At 37.6% G+C, this 17,699-nt stretch overlaps 1 protein-coding gene across 32 annotated transcripts in view; it reads left to right on the plus strand.

The window, feature by feature from the left end:
- RIMS2 (regulating synaptic membrane exocytosis 2) overlaps positions 1 to 17,699 on the plus strand; it is a 280,764-nt gene that overhangs the window by 58,176 nt on the left and 204,889 nt on the right. For 31 of the 32 annotated variants that reach the window (XM_039328826.1, XM_039328838.1, XM_039328829.1 and 28 more), the window contains one exon: positions 8,575 to 8,837. In XM_039328826.1, coding sequence (XP_039184760.1) covers positions 8,575 to 8,837 — 263 coding nt within the window. Of the gene's footprint in view, positions 1 to 8,574; positions 8,838 to 15,239; positions 15,372 to 17,699 lie in introns of those variants that run through there. The other variant, XM_039328843.1, reaches the window with a different exon arrangement.

Consider the following 17,699-nt stretch of genomic DNA (forward strand, 5'->3'; position numbering starts at 1 on the left):
ATCATATATGATTCATACAAGGACTGATTCTGTTTCTAGTACTCCTCATAGATCCAGATAATGATTCTGAAGCGATTTTATTTAAATCCTTACAATTAATTCCCCAAAGAATTGGACAAGACAGAATTCTATAGCTCAAGCCATATAAGCAGAATTGCATTATCAAAGTTGGAAGGAATCATGAAAATAGTCCCAATCTTATTGTTAATGTAGAACTTTCAAGATGTATAAAATTACAAAACCCTTGCTAGATAGCTGATAAGTCTCTGTTTAAGTACTTTTGGAAATAAAAAAATACTGTCTCCTGAGTTTTGTCTTCTGACAAACTGATCATATAATTAATCTTTCAGAATGTACTATATACTCCACCTTCCCCTGAGCTCTCAGAGCAGAGACACAGATGTTACATTACATCATGTCCCCTTACACAAAATTTTATATAACTTTCACCCTCCCCTTTTCTTGGAGGTTGCTAGAAATTTCTCTACTTTTATATAGTCTACATCTGTGTGATGTTTTCAGTTATAATGGCCTCTGTTATGTGTATTATCATTATTTGTTACATTTAATTCAGTTTTGTGGTTCAAGATCTAGTTCTAGCCTGGCCTAGAACAACATAGGATAAGTTGACTCTTCTTTTTGGCAGGACTCATAATTCTCTTTGTTCTAGGATAAAAATATCTTGTTTCATCTACTTTTACTATTCTATGCACTCTTTGTAGACACCCTACCATTATCCTTGAAATATGATGCTTAGAAAGAACTAAAAAGTTATTGATCATTGAAATAACTACAAGGAATGATATAATTGTATAAAATTAAAAATACTGAACCTATATTTTGGTAGTTAAAATTAGTGACATTGGTCCCTGGTTATACTTTATAATAAACTTTGGTTCTGCTATATATCTTTTTAAAAATAACAGTTGATAAGAAGTAGAATAAGGAGCAATTCATGTCAAAAGTGGCATTCTTCAATCAACAATATTTTATTGGCAAGGAACAGATTTATAATCTCAAATTATAAATGGAGGGAAGTGTGTAGTGGGGTGCCCCAGGGCTCTGTTCTGGGCCCAGTGCTCTTCAACATCTTCATCAACAATTTGGATAAGGGGATAGATGGGGAAATCATCAAATTTGCAGACGACACCAAGCTGGCAGGAATAGCCAACACTCCAGAAGACAGGCTTAGGATACAGGAGGATCTGGATAGACTTGAACATTGGGCGCTATCTAACAAAATGAAATTCAATGGTGAAAAAAAGTAAGGTTCTACATTTAGGCAAGAAAAACCAAATGTACAGGTATAGTATAGGGAGTACCTTGCTCAATAGTAGTAACTGTGAGAGGAACCTCGGAGTCCTAGTGGACAATCACTTAAATATGAGCCAGCAGTGTGCTGCAGCTGCCAAAAAGGCCAACACAATGCTGGGCTGCATTAACAGAGAGATAGAATCAAGATCACGTGAAGTATTAATACCACTTTACAATGCCTTGGTAAGGCAACACTTGGAATACTGCATCAAGTTTTGGTCACCACGATGTAAAAAAGATGTTGAGACTCTAGAAAGAGTACAGAGAAGAGCAACAAAAAAGATTAGGGGACTGGAGGCTAAAGCATATAAGGAACGGTTGCTGGAATTGGGTATGTCTAATTTAATGAAGAAGAAGGACGAGGGGGGACATGATAGCAGTGTTCCAATATCTCAGGGGCTGCCACAAAGAAGAGGGAGTCAAGCTATTTTCCAAGGCGCCTGAAGGTAGGACAAGAAGCAATGGGTGGAAACTAAGCAAGGAGAGAAGCAACCTAGAACTAAGGAGAAACTTCCTGACAGTTAGAACAATTAACCAGTGGAACAACCTGCCTCCAGAAGCGGTGAATGCTCCAACACTGGAAGTTTTTAAGAAGAGACTGGACAGCCATTTGTTTGAAATAGTATAGGGTTTCCTGCCTGAGCAGGGGGTTGGACTAGATGACCTCCAAGGTCCCTTCCAACTTTTTTTATTATTATTAAATAAGTGCAATTCTGTGGAGTACTACCTTTGCTTATCTATTTTCTTTCTTTATTTGATTGAAAGGTTTCATTCAGCAACCTTCCAAGGTTATGACAATGCTGAATGAGGGAAACATACAACTTTGAATTGCATTTAAAAGAATATTGACAAGGCAATTCATGTGCAAAGCTATAACATGCACACATTGTATGTTCATAGCTGCCTGATTTCCTCCTCCCACAGTGTTCCCACACCATTAGCATCTTCTAGATGCTCTTCAAGGATAGTTCCTCATAGAGCACACTGCAGTAATCCAGTTGGGAGGTGAGTGATCTTGAGTAGAACCTTCAATTGAAAAAAGGACTTACCTGGCACATAAAAATAAATTTTGTAAAGTTTTGGCCATACCTGCCACTTGTTCCTTGAACCAAAGCTAGAAAAAGAAGATTAGAAACAGGAGAAAAATTATCCAACACCATCAGGTCATATAAAGGGAGCAGACAATCACCTTCTTTAGAGCCAGTGGAACTAGATGAAATGAGGGACAAACAAATCAAACAGAAAATGAATAAATTACATCCTCTTTCAGAGAAAAGTTCACCGTTGTCAGGACCTAGTTGCATGACATTTCTTCAAAAACCTTAGCTAGCTAGGAAGCACATGGGTCCAATGTATAGATAGCTGAGGTTATGGTTCCCAGTACCCTACTTCTTCAGGAGAATTTTCTGTTCACTTTCTTCTTACGATACAAAAAAGATGCTGAGACTCTAGAAAGAGTGCAGAGAAGAACAACAAAAATTATAAGGGTCTGAAGGCTAAATCTTATGATGAATAGCTAAGGGAGCTAGGTATGCTTAGCCTAAAAAAGAGGAGTTTTAGGGGAGACATGATCGCTATCTTCCACTACTTGAGATACTTTCACTGGGAAGAGGGGATCAATTTATTTTCCATAACACTTGAAGGCCGGGGAAGATGCAATCAGTGGAAGATCATTAGAGGAAGATCCAACCTGGAAAAAGGAAGAATTTTCTGACAGTAAGAACGATTAATCAATGGAACAATTTGCTTCTCAGAACTGTGGCTGCTCCATGGCTCGAGGTTTTCAAGAAAAAATTGGACAACCATTTTCCAGGATGGTATAATAAGGATTCCTGCCTTGGGCAGGAGCTTGGACTAGAAGACCTCCAAGATCCCTTCCACTTCTCTGATTCTCTGATTATTCTGTTTGCACTGTAACATGATTGATTCTATAATGCTACAGCATGCATTTCAATGCTGCATAAGTAAATAACCACAAACCTGCGAGAATTTAATAGCAATTCTATTTTTTTACCCCCAAAGTTCAGGTCTCACACAAATTAACAATAATAACATAAACAAAGTATAATGTTAATCAAACATTGTTAATAACTGAAGTAAAACATTTGAGGTCAGAAAAGCCAATTATCAGAATGCTGTGTAATTCTTCTCAGAGTCCAAAGCTGAAAACCAGGTGACCAAGTCTGTTATCATGAAAAGATCTTTAATCTGAAGCTAACATAAGCATGACTGGGTTCCTGAATTCCTAGTTCATCTTAGTTATAAGTAGCTTTTTCATATGTAGTAAAGCAACTTATTTGAACTGCATTCTTGAATCTTCCTTTGTTAAGTTCATGACTGCATATTTGCATGCTGAAGAGAGATTCATTGCTTTGCCAAAGTAAAGCTGTTACAATTTGTATACTTTGATCAATGTCCAAAGAAAACTCTTTTAAGTAAAAAAAGGTGCCTAAAAGTAAGGTGCCTAAAAGTACTTTATTGCATAGAGTCCTTATAAGGTGCTACCTGCTCTTCAAGCAGGAATGTGAGTCCATATAGCTAGGATAGGATAGGATAGGATAGGATAGGATAGGATAAGATGACAAGATAGGGCAGGGCAGGGCAGGGCAGGGCAGGGCAGGGCAAGGCAAGGCAGTACTTTAGTGAAGTCCATTTACAATAAAGTTGCTTTGAAGAATAGTCATATAGGTAGTTCTCAACTTTTAATCCTAATTGGGACCGGAAATCTGGTTGTAAGTTATTACAATTATAGGTCAAATCACTCATGTGACCAGAAGTTAATTTTATGGCTTTTTTCATGGCAGTCATTAAGCAAACCATTTATTTGAATGAACATTTTTGTATGAAATTTGCAAAAAATGTGAAAAACCAGCAAAAAAAACCCCATTCAATGATGTGGTCACAGAATGCCACAATGGGTTGCAAAGCTGAACTGCCCAACATTCAGTCACATGACTGTGTGGTATGTGTGATGTGATCATTTATGACAACCAGGAGTGCTCTACAGATCATAAGCTACCTATTTTGTTTCTGTCATAACTTTGAAAGGTCAAAAATAACTGTTGTAAGTCAGGGACTCCTTTAACCAGTTGTGACTTGATCAATAAATTACAATTTTTCAAGTATATTTTCTTGAAGAGAATTTTAAAAAGGGCTGGAATTTTAGGTCAAGTTTTAAGTTTCTACTCTATAAAAAGCAGTGGATTTCACACATTTTATTTTTGTCAAGGAATTAAAGTTTCTGGTATTAAATAGAGATCTATGGTTAAATATATTACTAGATAATACCAGCTTATACAATGTTTATTTCTAAGCAAGCATGCAGAGGATAATTTTTTTAAATCATGTTAGATTATTATTTCAGAGTACAGCAATACCACTATTAAACACAAGATGGTGTTTCATCCTTTGCTATGAATAGTAAGTTTCTCATAAGGGGAAAAAAAAAAGACCTATATCAATGAAGATTGAGAGCCAGTTCAGGGTCAGACTAGAAACCAGGGGATGGTGAGTTTAGTCCTGCCTAGGCACAAAGCCAGATGGGTGACCTTGGACCAGTCACATTCTCTCAGCCCTAGGAAGTAGGCAATTGTAAACCACTTCTTAAAAACCTTGCCGAGAAAACTGCAGGGACTTGTCCAGGTGGATTCCAAGAAACAGACACAATTGAGTGGAAAATAGGTTGCTATTTTTCAAAATAATCCATCTTCCACTTTTTAAAATTATTACATGTACAACATTTTAATGAGTTATTATTTGGATACAAATAATACAATTAAATCATTAATTATCATTATTAATATAATTAATTCATCCTATTTCCCACAAATTTGTCAAACGTGATAGTAAATTATTGTATATATTTAAGAAATATAATGATTTTCAAGCCATATTTATTTATATTTTTTAATGAACAAACTATTTTTATTAACTTATATAGAAATATATTTAGTTAAAACAGTGTAAATGATTAAAAGGCAACAGTACAATAGATTCCTCTCATTTCACTTCAACCAATTCCTCTCTTTGGGTAGGGATTAGGTTGACGATATCAGATCGTCTACCTCCTGACAAATGAAATTGTCAGCAAAAGAAGATAAGAATTTGTTGGACCTCTGATTCTTGGTAGAATTTAAGCTGATATTAGGGTGCTTTCATGGCCAGTTCCAACTCTGAGAGGAAATCAACAGTGAGCAGCCAGTTCTACAGTTCCTGGATAAACTGCTACCTGAGGAGCTGCTGATAGACTGCAAACAGATGTGAGATAGTGCTGAATTATGAAACAACCTGTCCTCAAAGTTCCAGTTGTCATAGTGTCCCCATGGTCATGTAATTGCAATCCCCGGTTTTTGGCACCCAGGTTATGATTATGAAGTTGAAGCATCCCACAGCCATGTGGTCGCCATTTGCAATATTCTGGTTTCCTATAAGCAAAGTGCAATCATGTGTGGGAATGACCTTGAGGGGCAAGGAAAGAAATATTTCTAGAGAATGATAAGGAGGAGCCCCCAATGGCTTAATGATCAAATGCAGAAACTTAGGAGGGATCTGGCCTCATTGGTTAGGCTGTTAAAATGGCAATGGGAGATTTGTACTTTCAGACTTGCGAGATTCTGTTAATGAAGCCTTAAATAAATTAGAATAGCTCATCTGATCACGTTTACTGTCTGGTTTACTTGGGAAGACTGACACAAAGTCAGTGGGGAAACCAGCAGGAGATCACAGACGGTGATTATGTGATGACACCTTAATGATGGTGTGAAATTTGCTTAATGAATCACTGGAAAGTGCTGGAGCCACCATCAATAAGCAATGGGGTCATGTGATGTTACACTTTACAACCATATCATTTAGTGAGGGAAATTCAAGTCCTAATTGTCATTGTTAAACACAGACTACCTATATATTTTCCAATCCAACAGAATTTTGGAAAGTAATTATATAAGGGGCTTGGCACTTTCTCTTCCTGCCTATCTACAAAATAATGTTCTGGGAACTGTAGAGGAGCAAGCTTGATGTTGGAAGTGGCAGAAGAAAGACCAAATTCAAAAATAAGCTGGATCACAGCTGTGATCTGTGAAGGAAAAAAAATCAGGAAAACTGCCTCCCCTATATATTTTGATGTAAGAAACTGCTGAATAATGACTTGGAATGTTGTTGACTATTCCATTCTAAGCTCCTTTACATCTTCATTCCCCTCCTGGTGATTTGACATAGAGTAGATATGCACAAATGTACAGCGGCACAACATATTTTTTGTTACACAGATAAAAATACACACGACTGTATGATCATTACTGTTTAAGAGTCGGAAAAATTTTCAGAAACTATGCTCTGCATACTTTCTCTACTTTGTTTATTTTAAAGCAGTTGTGAAGGGCTCCAGTACCAAACAGAGCAATGGCATTGCAGAACAGAATTAAAATTCTTTTTAGAAGCCATATTAATATATATGGAAAATAGTTGTGCAATTAATGTTATTACTATAGTAGAGAACAGAACAGCTGAATGAGTTGCTTCTTTTCTTTATTCCTTTTTTGCTCTTTTTTTTTTTTTGTAAATAAATCCTGTCAAGCAGCTATAACTGATTTTGGTCCTGCAACTTTACTCTAAGCTAAAATTGATGCTGATCTGCAGAGAATGAAGCTTGAGGCTATTTTTCTTTTCCTGATGGCCTCTTGGCCTTCCTTCCCACTTTATCTACCCGCTGCTTCTATTTCATATGATCCACCCCAAAGGATTATTCAGAGACCTTGGAATGTTATGGTTTATGAGGCACACTTGATTTAGTAATTAAAGGAACCTGTTCTCCAATATTCTCTGCTTTTCGATCTGAAGGGTTTTTTAAAGATAAACTTTCCCAAGGTTTTTAATGCCTCTGTTTTTTTTTTCAGAAAATCCAAAATGCTTCCCAACATCATAAGATTCTGGTGTAACTATTATTCTAGTACAGAAATGAGGTAAAGCAATTGATATGAGGCCACAGTGCCTGGAGGTAGGGTAACTGGAATGACCTCAAAAATAATACCAGACAGACTAAATACAGCACTTCTCTTTGGCTGTAGTTTTATGTATTTTCAGGTATTTCCCTGAAGGTTACCTACAATTTCAATCTTTAAAACAACACATTACACCCATCAAAATAGGAAAATAATAATTCTAGGAGGATTTGTTTTAGTCTGGATCTGTTGGAAATATATGTAAAGTGGAAGAACTGATATTATAAAATCAGATGTGTTCGCCTGGCAAGAGTATTGGCTTTCATATTGAAGAAACTAGGCATTCTTATTGAAAACGGAGATATTAAATTGACTGTATTCTTCTGAACTCAGTTGTGATTTTATTAGTTTTTCAAGTTGTAGAAGAGTATCTTTCTGAGTAAACAAACATATTTCTGTGATGTCAAATTACAGTGGCACAGTAATATACCTAAAACTTCTTGAAAAGTTGAGGAACCGAGATTAAAGATAATCATTGGTTAAGCTCTGAATCAACAAAGATAAACTATCCTACTATTTCTGATGGTGCTACCATCATTTCACTACCAAGCTTGGCGATTTCATACTTGTCTATGGGCACTTACATGGTTTTCTATAAAAACAGCCTGTTGATAATATGTTATGGGATTCAGGGTTGGGGCTTGGGCACTTAATGTAGCAGTCCCTTGTATAAAATAATGTTATTAATAAAATATGTATATTATGAATGTTTTCGTGTATTATATTTCAGGATTTCATGTCTATAATTCAAGAGAATATGTCTGTTAACTGCTGGGCAATAATGACAGATTTTGTTTGTTTGTTTGTTTTGAAACCTGGGTTCTGGAGATACTACAGGAAACAGAATGCTCAGCTGGATAACTTCAGCTGACTCTTAAGATCTGATGGTTAAAAAAATGAATTTGTCTGTTTTAATTACGACAGTATAGTCAAAATTACTGATTTTAGAAATAATACTTCTAAGATGTATAAACTGTAATTTTAAGACTTAATTTTTTTTTTATCAAGGATTAAGTTCCATAAGATATGTGGTTTATGCTATTATATTAAGAACCTATATGGACCTTGGACTTTATTTGTTAAATATAATTAAACAAGTTGTTAACCTTAAAAACTGTTAAAATTGTATTAATTTAAAACATTGTCATTTAATGTTATTTTTAATGTTCTATAATCATTTATTACATTTCATTTTTAGTGTGAACTTGTCAAGATTACTTTTAAAAAACTGATCACAGTTTTTTCTGCATATTATATGTAGGTAATGTGGGTGTGTAATTCATGCCGAAAGCAACAAGAAATCCTCACAAAATCTGGAGCATGGTTTTATAATAGTGGAACTAACACCCCACAGAAGTCTGATCAAGAGGTTTTTAGAGGACTGCAGAATGAAAAAGCACCTCAGGACAAAAAAACAAAGCTGCAAGAACAGTCAATCTTGGGACGAAGTAGATCTCAAGGGATTACAAGGCAAGAGTCCATAAATGGTTCAGGAGGAAAGGTAGTGGGTGACACAGCAGACAGGTAAGGAACCGGCTTGGTGTATTTTTTTAAAAAAAGCCAGAGTTGCTATCTTCTTAATATATTCTATTAGCAAGAATTTAAGGATATATTTAACTACTTTCAGGAGTTGGCAGGTCTGTTTTATTAATCAGTGTGATGCTGCGAAGCAGAGTTGGCAACCTTCTTCCACATAAGGGTGAGGCCATGTCTGAGAGTGGATGATGGACCACATTCATCCTTTCAACAAATGAATATATACAATAATAATAAAACATAATAAATTCTGAATGTTTATTTTATTTTAGTAATATTAAGTCTTAAGGACACAGCAATTAGTATAAGGCTTGATGTTGATTGTTGCTCAAGAGCAAGAGGAGAGTAAATCAAGGACAAGTCTTGGCCACTACGACTCCTTCCCTCCCCCCTTCTGCCTCCTTATGGCTGCAGCCCTATTCTCTCCCTCCATTTTCCAAGCAGGTCCAATGTCCTGGTCTTACCAGCCTGCCACACTCACTGCAACAGAGGGATATGGGGCACCAAAGATTGTGAGGGGAAAACCAGCTGGGTTGGCTGCAACAGTAGTAAATGTAGTTTATTGTTATTACTAGGAATTTATGTGTTTTGGAGTTTATTTGGCAAGTTTTGACCGGCCACTGTAGGTAAACCTATTCCTCAGCAATGATAACCCAACCACCCTAATTCGTAATCTGGTAACTTTATGAGGGCAATTCAGAAATAAACCTCCGTTTGGTTATCAATGACAGACACTCGCAGATACAGAACTTTTATTATACACATTAGAAAACTACAACATTACGTTACTTTTTGACATAATCGCCATTCAAATTGAGGCACTTGTTATAATGTCTTACAAGATTTGAAATTCCTTAGTAGTAGTTGCTTGGTGCCAAATCTGGGCTACGGGGAACACTGATCAAAAACATCCCAACGGAACTGCTTCAAAAGTTCTTGGGTGCGTCTAATGGTGTGCAGGCGAGCATTATTGTGAACCAACACCACACCTGAAGTCAGCACGCCCCAACGTTTGTTATGGGTGGCTCGTCTGAGTTTTCGTAACATTTCACAGTAGACTTCTGAATTGATGGTCGAACCACGCTCCACAAACCTCACTAGCAGTACTCCTTTGGCATCTTCACATTTGGCAGAATTTTCTATAGCACCACTTCCGGTGTGGTGTTGGTTCACGATAATGCTCGCCCGCACACCACTAGATGCACCCAAGAACTTATGATGTTGAATGAGTATGTCAAAAAGTAATGCAATGTTGTAGTTTTCTAATGTGTATAATAAAACTTCTGTATCTGCGAGTGTCTGTCATTGATAAGCAAACGGAGATTTATTTCCGAATTGTCCTCATATATTGGCACAGTACAAATGCCCTTGATAGGCTTCACAAACTGCAGCTGGTGTAAAATGTAGTGATGAAATTGCTGTATGGAAATGTTACAGGTGAAGTTTAGTTCCCTTAGTAGCTTAGACCTTCATATTTAAACCTTCGATCAGGTATAAAGATCTATTGAAGGGGCTTTCCCTCCATAGTCAGAAGTGATACATTATGTGTAAACACTTGATCTTTTCATTTAGAGCTCGCAAGTTATGAAATACCTCTGAAAGGGTGGGAGGTGCTAACATTAGCTTTTATTTCACTGTCAAATCTGCCTATTTTATCATATTTGGGGTAAAACAAACCCATTAGATGAAAGTGGCCATGTGATATTTTCATGGTTCTGTTAGTTTGGTAGTATGAATAGTCTGTGCAAAATAAGTTGTAAACCTACTCTTTCATTGCCATCATAACTTAGAATGATTTTGAATAAATTAGTAAGTTAGGGCTAACCTGTATATTTTGGGATAGAACATATTATATATGTTATTACAAAGTTATTCAGGTCATCTTTCTCCAAGAGTGCAAGAGGGTCTTCTCTCCGAGCTGTGAACAGAATTTGCGCAAGAGCTGTGTTTACACTCTTTAGAATCTAAAGTCAAACAAACAGATAAAAATTTGATTTGCCTTTAAGGCCAAAAGTAGAACAAAAAAGCTTAGATTTATACTTCAACATAGTAGACTGAAGAACATGTTACTTTTATTTGTTGATTGCATCAAATTAACTCTACTATTATAACTCTATTATATTATTATTAAATGCCTTCCCCTCTTGCTGTCTTTCATCAGGATTTTAATTCTTTATTATTTTATTGTTTTCTTTTTTAATTTTGAAATTTTTTGAGTATTTCTTAGGTATTCAGTAAAGAAATGAACATACATTATCAGGCATGACAAAAATTTAATGTATAGTAGCACCTTTTCCAACTAACACTTTTTATTAAGCTTTCATTAGCTTTAGCTTACGGTTTATTTCATGAGATGTACAGAGTGGCTAAACTAATGTAGGATGGGATGGGAAAAGTTGAGGAAATGGGAGGGGAAGATAGTTTGGTTATGCAGATTATACGTACCTTATCTATTAACAGTTGTAAAAAATTGTAAAATGTGTAAAAAAAAACCCATTGTATTCATTGAGATCTGAGTTTGCATGAAACCTTTTGATGCATGTGAATTCAGCAATTTATCACTAGATGGTGCTCTTAAAATTCAATTATTTCAAAACAGCGACTTTGCAGTCTTTCATGAAGTAGTCCTGGGAAATTGAAATGGTCTGATATTACTTTACTCTTGTTTTAAGTCGTATTTGGTCTACTCTGAGGTTTGCCCTAACAAACACAAGATTAGAAGTGCCTTTACATGTTCTTCCTACAAATTAATGTATGCAATTATCTGCCAGCAATGACCCTCTGGATTTTATATAGGACAAATGAATTGTTCCAAAAAATGAATGGACTCATTTGACATTAAGACTGAGTGTGATAAACTGATATCTTACTCCAGGGTTTCAGGCAACTTCTAGTGGATTAACGCAGGCATCGTATTAAACTACCTAGATATCTTTGATAAAGTTTATAAAACCACTTATCTGGTGCTACTGAGAAAAAAAACTGGAACCATTGCAAAATAATGTCTTCAAAGCCCAAGCCTATCAAATATATTCTATGACTTTTAAATATGTCTTTCTATCTATCTGTATGCCCATTAAGGGGGGGGGTGTCAAGAAAATTAATAACAGTGCACTCCTCCCCCACTTCTCATGAAACCTATTTAAATTTCAAAGTGATTTTGTATCAAGAAAATAATTATTTAATATGTTACACCTACTTCCTTTAAATAAGAAGGAATAGGTATCTCCTATTAGGAGACATTAACTACTAGTACCACTCTGAACTTGTTTAATGCTGGTTAATTTGTTCCTAGTTATTTTTTCCTCAGTTATCACTCTTAGTTTATGCCAGACATCCTACCTTATCTAACTCTATTACAATGCTAATAGCTCCATATAATTTCCACTGGGATTCTGTGGACCTTCAGACAGAGTAGTTCTTCTGAAAAAAAAAAAGATATTTTGTGACTGACCATATCTAATACAGCTGCCCTTTACAGAACAATCACTTTGTTTCTGCTCTTTAATCTGCTCTCAAAGTTAAACAAGTAATCCAACACAAAAATATTGCTTACTTTTGTTTTAGTATTATAGCGGAAAGGAGGTCTCTTAAAAAATGAGAAGAAACAGGAAAAACACTGGAATGCAGTGACTTTTAGCAGTGGTGCCTATATAAATGATTTTCAATCAGGATTCAAGCCTGATTTTGGAACTGAGATACCCGTGATTGCACTTATCAATGACTTCTGGTGGAATTGTGTGGTGACTGGACTCTTCTTGATTTCTCAGTGACCTCAAAGTGTTAAAATGGATTAAGAAACACACTTCCAGATGTTAACCCGTTCCTTCACTTCAGTAATAAATATGGCTTATGTTCTGCCTAGACTGCACTTTCCAAAGCCCCCAATTAGTGGATTCCTATTTCTGTAATCCTTAAGCACTTCACTTTAAATGGATGGACTTTTGAGGATGCCACTTCCACTGAGTAACCTTTTATATAATTTGTCCTCCATTGACCTGTCATCATAATAAACACCTCTTGTATGCTAATTGGTGGAGAGGCAGAGGAGGAGGAGGAGGAGGAGGAGGCATATAGTCGTGAACTGAAGTGGATATATTTGCTTTCAGTGACATGAGGTGCAGCAGAACTGGATAGCATTGCTTGTGCCAGCACAAATTATAAAACACTACTTTTAACATTTAGCATGGACGAGGCAGAGATTGCCTTTCTGGTGGACTGGGGGCAGGCAGACAGTGGTGCTGTGTGTTCCTGTTATTGAGAAAGGGTCAATGGTCTGTACTCATGCTGCAGAATCTGTACTCATGCAGATCAGACCTGAGTGAAAAGGAAAGAAAACAGAGGACAAAAAAACCCTTTTACTTATTCTATACATCTGTCCCTTGCAGCAAGTTCATTCCTCTCATTATATAACATCCACTTTGCTAATGCTCAAGCATTACCTCTATCCCTTTCCCTAACCTACCCTTAGAGCAGGGATGTCAAACTTGCAACGTCACGTGATGTGTTGTGACGTATCGTGACTTTTTTCCCATTGCTGGCAATGGGGTGGGCGCGGTTTTGCCATGACGCATCCAGCCTGCAGGCTGGCAGTTTGACACCCCTGCCCTAGAGGGAACAAAACAAGTTGCCAGAAGAAAAACACTCTTAACCCATTGCAAGACAAACAAACCTTTAATGAGAGAGAAAAGTAACAACAAAGAAGCCAGCTGCTTCTTATCATAGCTACCTTAGTAGGGGCATAAACCAATGTAGGAAGTAGGAGAAGTGAAACATATATAAATGCACATCTCTGATATTTGGGATACAATAAAGAACTTGCAAATAGGACAGTTGATCCTTACATCCTAATGTATACTGGACATATAAATGGTATTCCCAAATTGCTTTGTTTAGAATGTTTGTTTATATTTGGGAACATGTGTAAAGAAATATTCAGAGTTTAGATATGAGAGATTCTACTGAGGCTTGTTTGATGTTCATTGCTTTTTGACCTGCATTGGCAAGGACAATTTTTAAAATTGCTATAGGAAGAATGCCTGTAGGAAGCCTAACAAAGAATGATGAGGGTTCTCTAGCCCCTGAAGCCAATCAGTATTAGGAAACTGTAATCACTCTGCAATGATTCTGGCAGTGAGTTTTATAATGAAAAGCAAGGCTGTTCCACTTTTTAGCAACAATTTTTTTCTTAGGAAAAGGAATTGCCACATTTTTTGACAGGCTTACAGTATTTGCATGACATGTTTAACCAGAACGGCACTTTATTTCAAATCCATGTGGAGTTCTTTTAACCCCTTCCTCGTCCCACAGCTGACTGAGGTTAGCTGTTCATGCCACATACTTTGCTTGTGGCACAAGCACGTCATTTGAATATGGCCAATTTATAGGCGCTGCATGTGCTGCCACACTTTTGCTTTGAATCATAACTTCCCAGGCACTTTTCACCTTGTGTGTTAATCTGTAAGACCAAAATTAGTGGAGAACAAAGCACGAGGAAATTGTTATTGCCAAGTGTTTGAATATTAGATCACGTCTGCATTTTTCATCTGAGGTTTGAATTTTTTTCTCTATAATTATCTTTTTCTATTCTGTAAATGTATAAGATTGCTAAGTTCTATAGTTCTGAGCAATAAAAACAATCATATAGGATTTTTTCCATTATGGCCCTGGGTACCATGGGATAATAATTTTTGGGGGTTTATATGTTGTGGGTGTGTGAAGTTTGGTAATTTCTTCCGCTGTGCAATTCATTGCCAGTGGTGCTAGGGAACCAGGGTTACCAAGGGAGATATGAACAGCAAAAGAGGCAGCAGCTGAGAAATAGCAAAATCCTGTCTAAATTTAACTGGACAGTGGTGGACTGGTGAAAGGGCAGTAAGTTGCAGCTTCTCAGCTTCAAAAGTGTAGAAGGGTATGGCTGTCTGCAGCAGAGCCTCATGGGACCATGGATCAGCTAACTTTCAGTGCAGCTGACTGGTGGCATATGACAGGCTCCTGAAGGAACAGTGATGCAGACAGGAAGAAGTAAGGTTAACAGCAGTCTTGTTTTTCATTCTCCACCTCCTGACTTGTGCCCAGAACAGGAGGATAGTTAGCTGGGCCAGATGACTATGGTGAGGTGTCTGTGGCTATATCTTTCTGGGGGTAGGAATCCTTGCTTGAAAGAGGATGGATGCCAAGGTAGATGGCAGCAGTGGGACCCGGAATAGATGGTGGTCTTGTGGAAGAACTGACCTGGGTACTGTGGTTGTTGTTTGGCTGGCCAAATGGCCAGCACTCATCTTGGCAACTTCTCTTTCTCTGGGACTTAGGATTTAGATGGATTGGTGTGATTTCAGTTATGGTGGCTGGTGACCTTTAGGGGAAGACTTGCATTTGCAAGCATTTTTTTTTTTTACTGTTATTTTGGAGAGGAGACTGGATGAAGCTGGACTTGCCTCCTGCCTTTGGCTAAGAAATGGAGCAGAAGATGAGATTCAGCCTGCCAGGCTTATGGGATGCGAGGCTTCTTTACTGACTCAGGTGACTTATTGCATTGTAGTGCATGTACCACTTTGCTCTGATTATGTCTGGGTGTTTTATCCTTTGGGTGGACAAGCTTATGCCTCAGTATATTCTTGGGTTTAAAGTGTGCATGTATCTTGTGTTGCCTGAAGGTCCTCCTGAGCTTTTCAGATATTCTTGCAACATATGGAATAATAACATTGCTTTGTTTATTGTTTTCTTCTTTGTCTGTTTTGGAGGAGCTCCTGCTGAGTCTTTTTTGGGTTTTGATGAAGGCCCACTTGGATAGCCATATGTTCTGAGGGCTTCCTTGATGTATTTTATTTCTCTTTCTTTCCTATCTTTGCTGGTAGTTAGGCCTTCAACTTGGTGGTGTAGGGTTTTGATAATTCCCATTTTGTGCTCCAATGGATGGTGAGAATCAAAATGTAAATGTTGATCTCTGTGTGTGGGTTTTCTGGTAGCGTCAGTGTTAAGGCTTCTGTCTTCCTTAATGTGTACTGCATAGTCCAGAAAAACTAAACTATTTTCCTTAACATCTTCCCATGTGAATTTGATGTATCTGTCCACAGAGTTGATATGTTTGGTGAATGCTTCCAATTCCTGTATTTTGAACTTGACCCAAGTATCCTTCACATCCCTATACCAGTGAGTGGGTAGAATTACTGTGAAGGAGTTTAGGGCCTTGGTTTCTACATCTTCCATGTGGAAATTGGCCACAACGGGGGCCACAGGTGAACCCATGATGCAGCCGTGTTTTTGTCTGTAGAAACCTTCATTGTATTTAAAATAGGTAGTGGTCAGGCAGAGGTCCAGCATGGCACATATGTGATCTGGGCTGAGGTTGGTTCTGTCACCTAAAGTACTGTCTTATAGCAGTCGTTTCTTCACTACCATGATAGCTTCAGTTGTTGGGATGCATGTGAAGAGGGAAATCACATCATAGGAAACCCTGGTCTCATCTGGGTCCAATTTTAGTTTCCAAATCTTGCTGGTGAAGTCCTGTGAATTGTTGATGTGATGGGTGGTGTTGCCAACTAGAGTAGCTAGTCAGAGCTGAAGAAGTTTCTTGAATGAGAAGTGAAACATCTTCAAAGAAAAACAAGAAAGTCCAATTGCCTCTTGAAAAAGTACCTTTGGGACAACCATGACTTGGATGACTTTAGAATCTCCATAGATGCCAGCTTGTTGGTTGCTATTTAATGCCAGGTTGGCTAGCAGAAAAGCTTTCCTCATCCATGAGGGCTGTTCTGGCTTGAATGATTGAAATCTGGTTGGGCATGGTGTTCTCCTCTCTGACATGTTCTCTCCTGGGTTTCAAGTGTGGCACCATCTGTGCATGGATATGGGCATGGCCAGATGTGAGATTCTATTTGTGAGGTTAGGCCATATGGATAAGTTAGAACTGCTGTTTATTTACCTCTGTCCCTCCAATATAGAAGCATCCTGCTCAAATTCCTCAATTCTGTGATTGAGTTGATGGTGAAATTTCCTAGATTCTGAGTGATTTCAGCCTGTCTTCAGCCTGGATTTAATAGCTACCATGACAGCCATGGACCTGATCCAACTTTCTAAAAATCCAATCCAGAACTGAAGTCATACACTTGATCTGGTCTTTGTCTTGGAGCAGTTGCATAGTTTAATATCCAGATCCTTGCTATAGTCAGATCCCAGCCTCCGAAGGGAAGAAAGACTTATTGAATCAGTCCATCCCAAGTGACTGATACATCCAGAGTATTAACTCTACACTTGTGGATCTTTCATGGTTCCTTGATTATCTGAGGAACTGCAGGAGACGAAACAACATAGGAGATACCTAAAGCCCTGCTAGTGAAAAATGAGGAGCGAAAGTGACCTGTCACACATAAGAGCCTTTTTTAAGACTTATCTTATGATTACAGCAGCAAAGTGAGTTTACTTTTCTAGTCTTTTTGTGCTGCAGTTAGTTGGCCAATGGCCCTGTTCAGAATGATTAGGTCCCTTTTGGGTAAGGAGAGATTCGGGGAGCCTTTGCAGAGTAGCTACGAGGAATATTCTCAACATCTACTGGATAATGTCATTCCGTTTGTCTTGGAATTAGATGTTGGCTGAGCAGGTGCTTTGGAAGTGATTGAGGCATGTCTGAGCTTGATTATCCAGGAAGAATTTGAGCTGTTACTCAAGTCTCTTGCTCTTCTTTAATATCTACATGAGACCTCTGGAAATGCTTATTTGGTAGTGTGAGGTATGTTATTATCAATATGCTGATGATTCCAAGTTATACATCTCCACATTGGCTAGTCAAGTAATATGTTGGCTTAATGCCAAAGACTTGAAGGGAATGGAGAGAAAACAGCTGTGGGGTTT

Source organism: Crotalus tigris, unplaced genomic scaffold (genome assembly GCF_016545835.1).
Source record: "Crotalus tigris isolate CLP2741 ecotype Arizona unplaced genomic scaffold, ASM1654583v1 scf7180000024384.25900115:4084858, whole genome shotgun sequence".
Classification (NCBI taxonomy): Eukaryota; Metazoa; Chordata; class Lepidosauria; order Squamata; family Viperidae; genus Crotalus; species Crotalus tigris.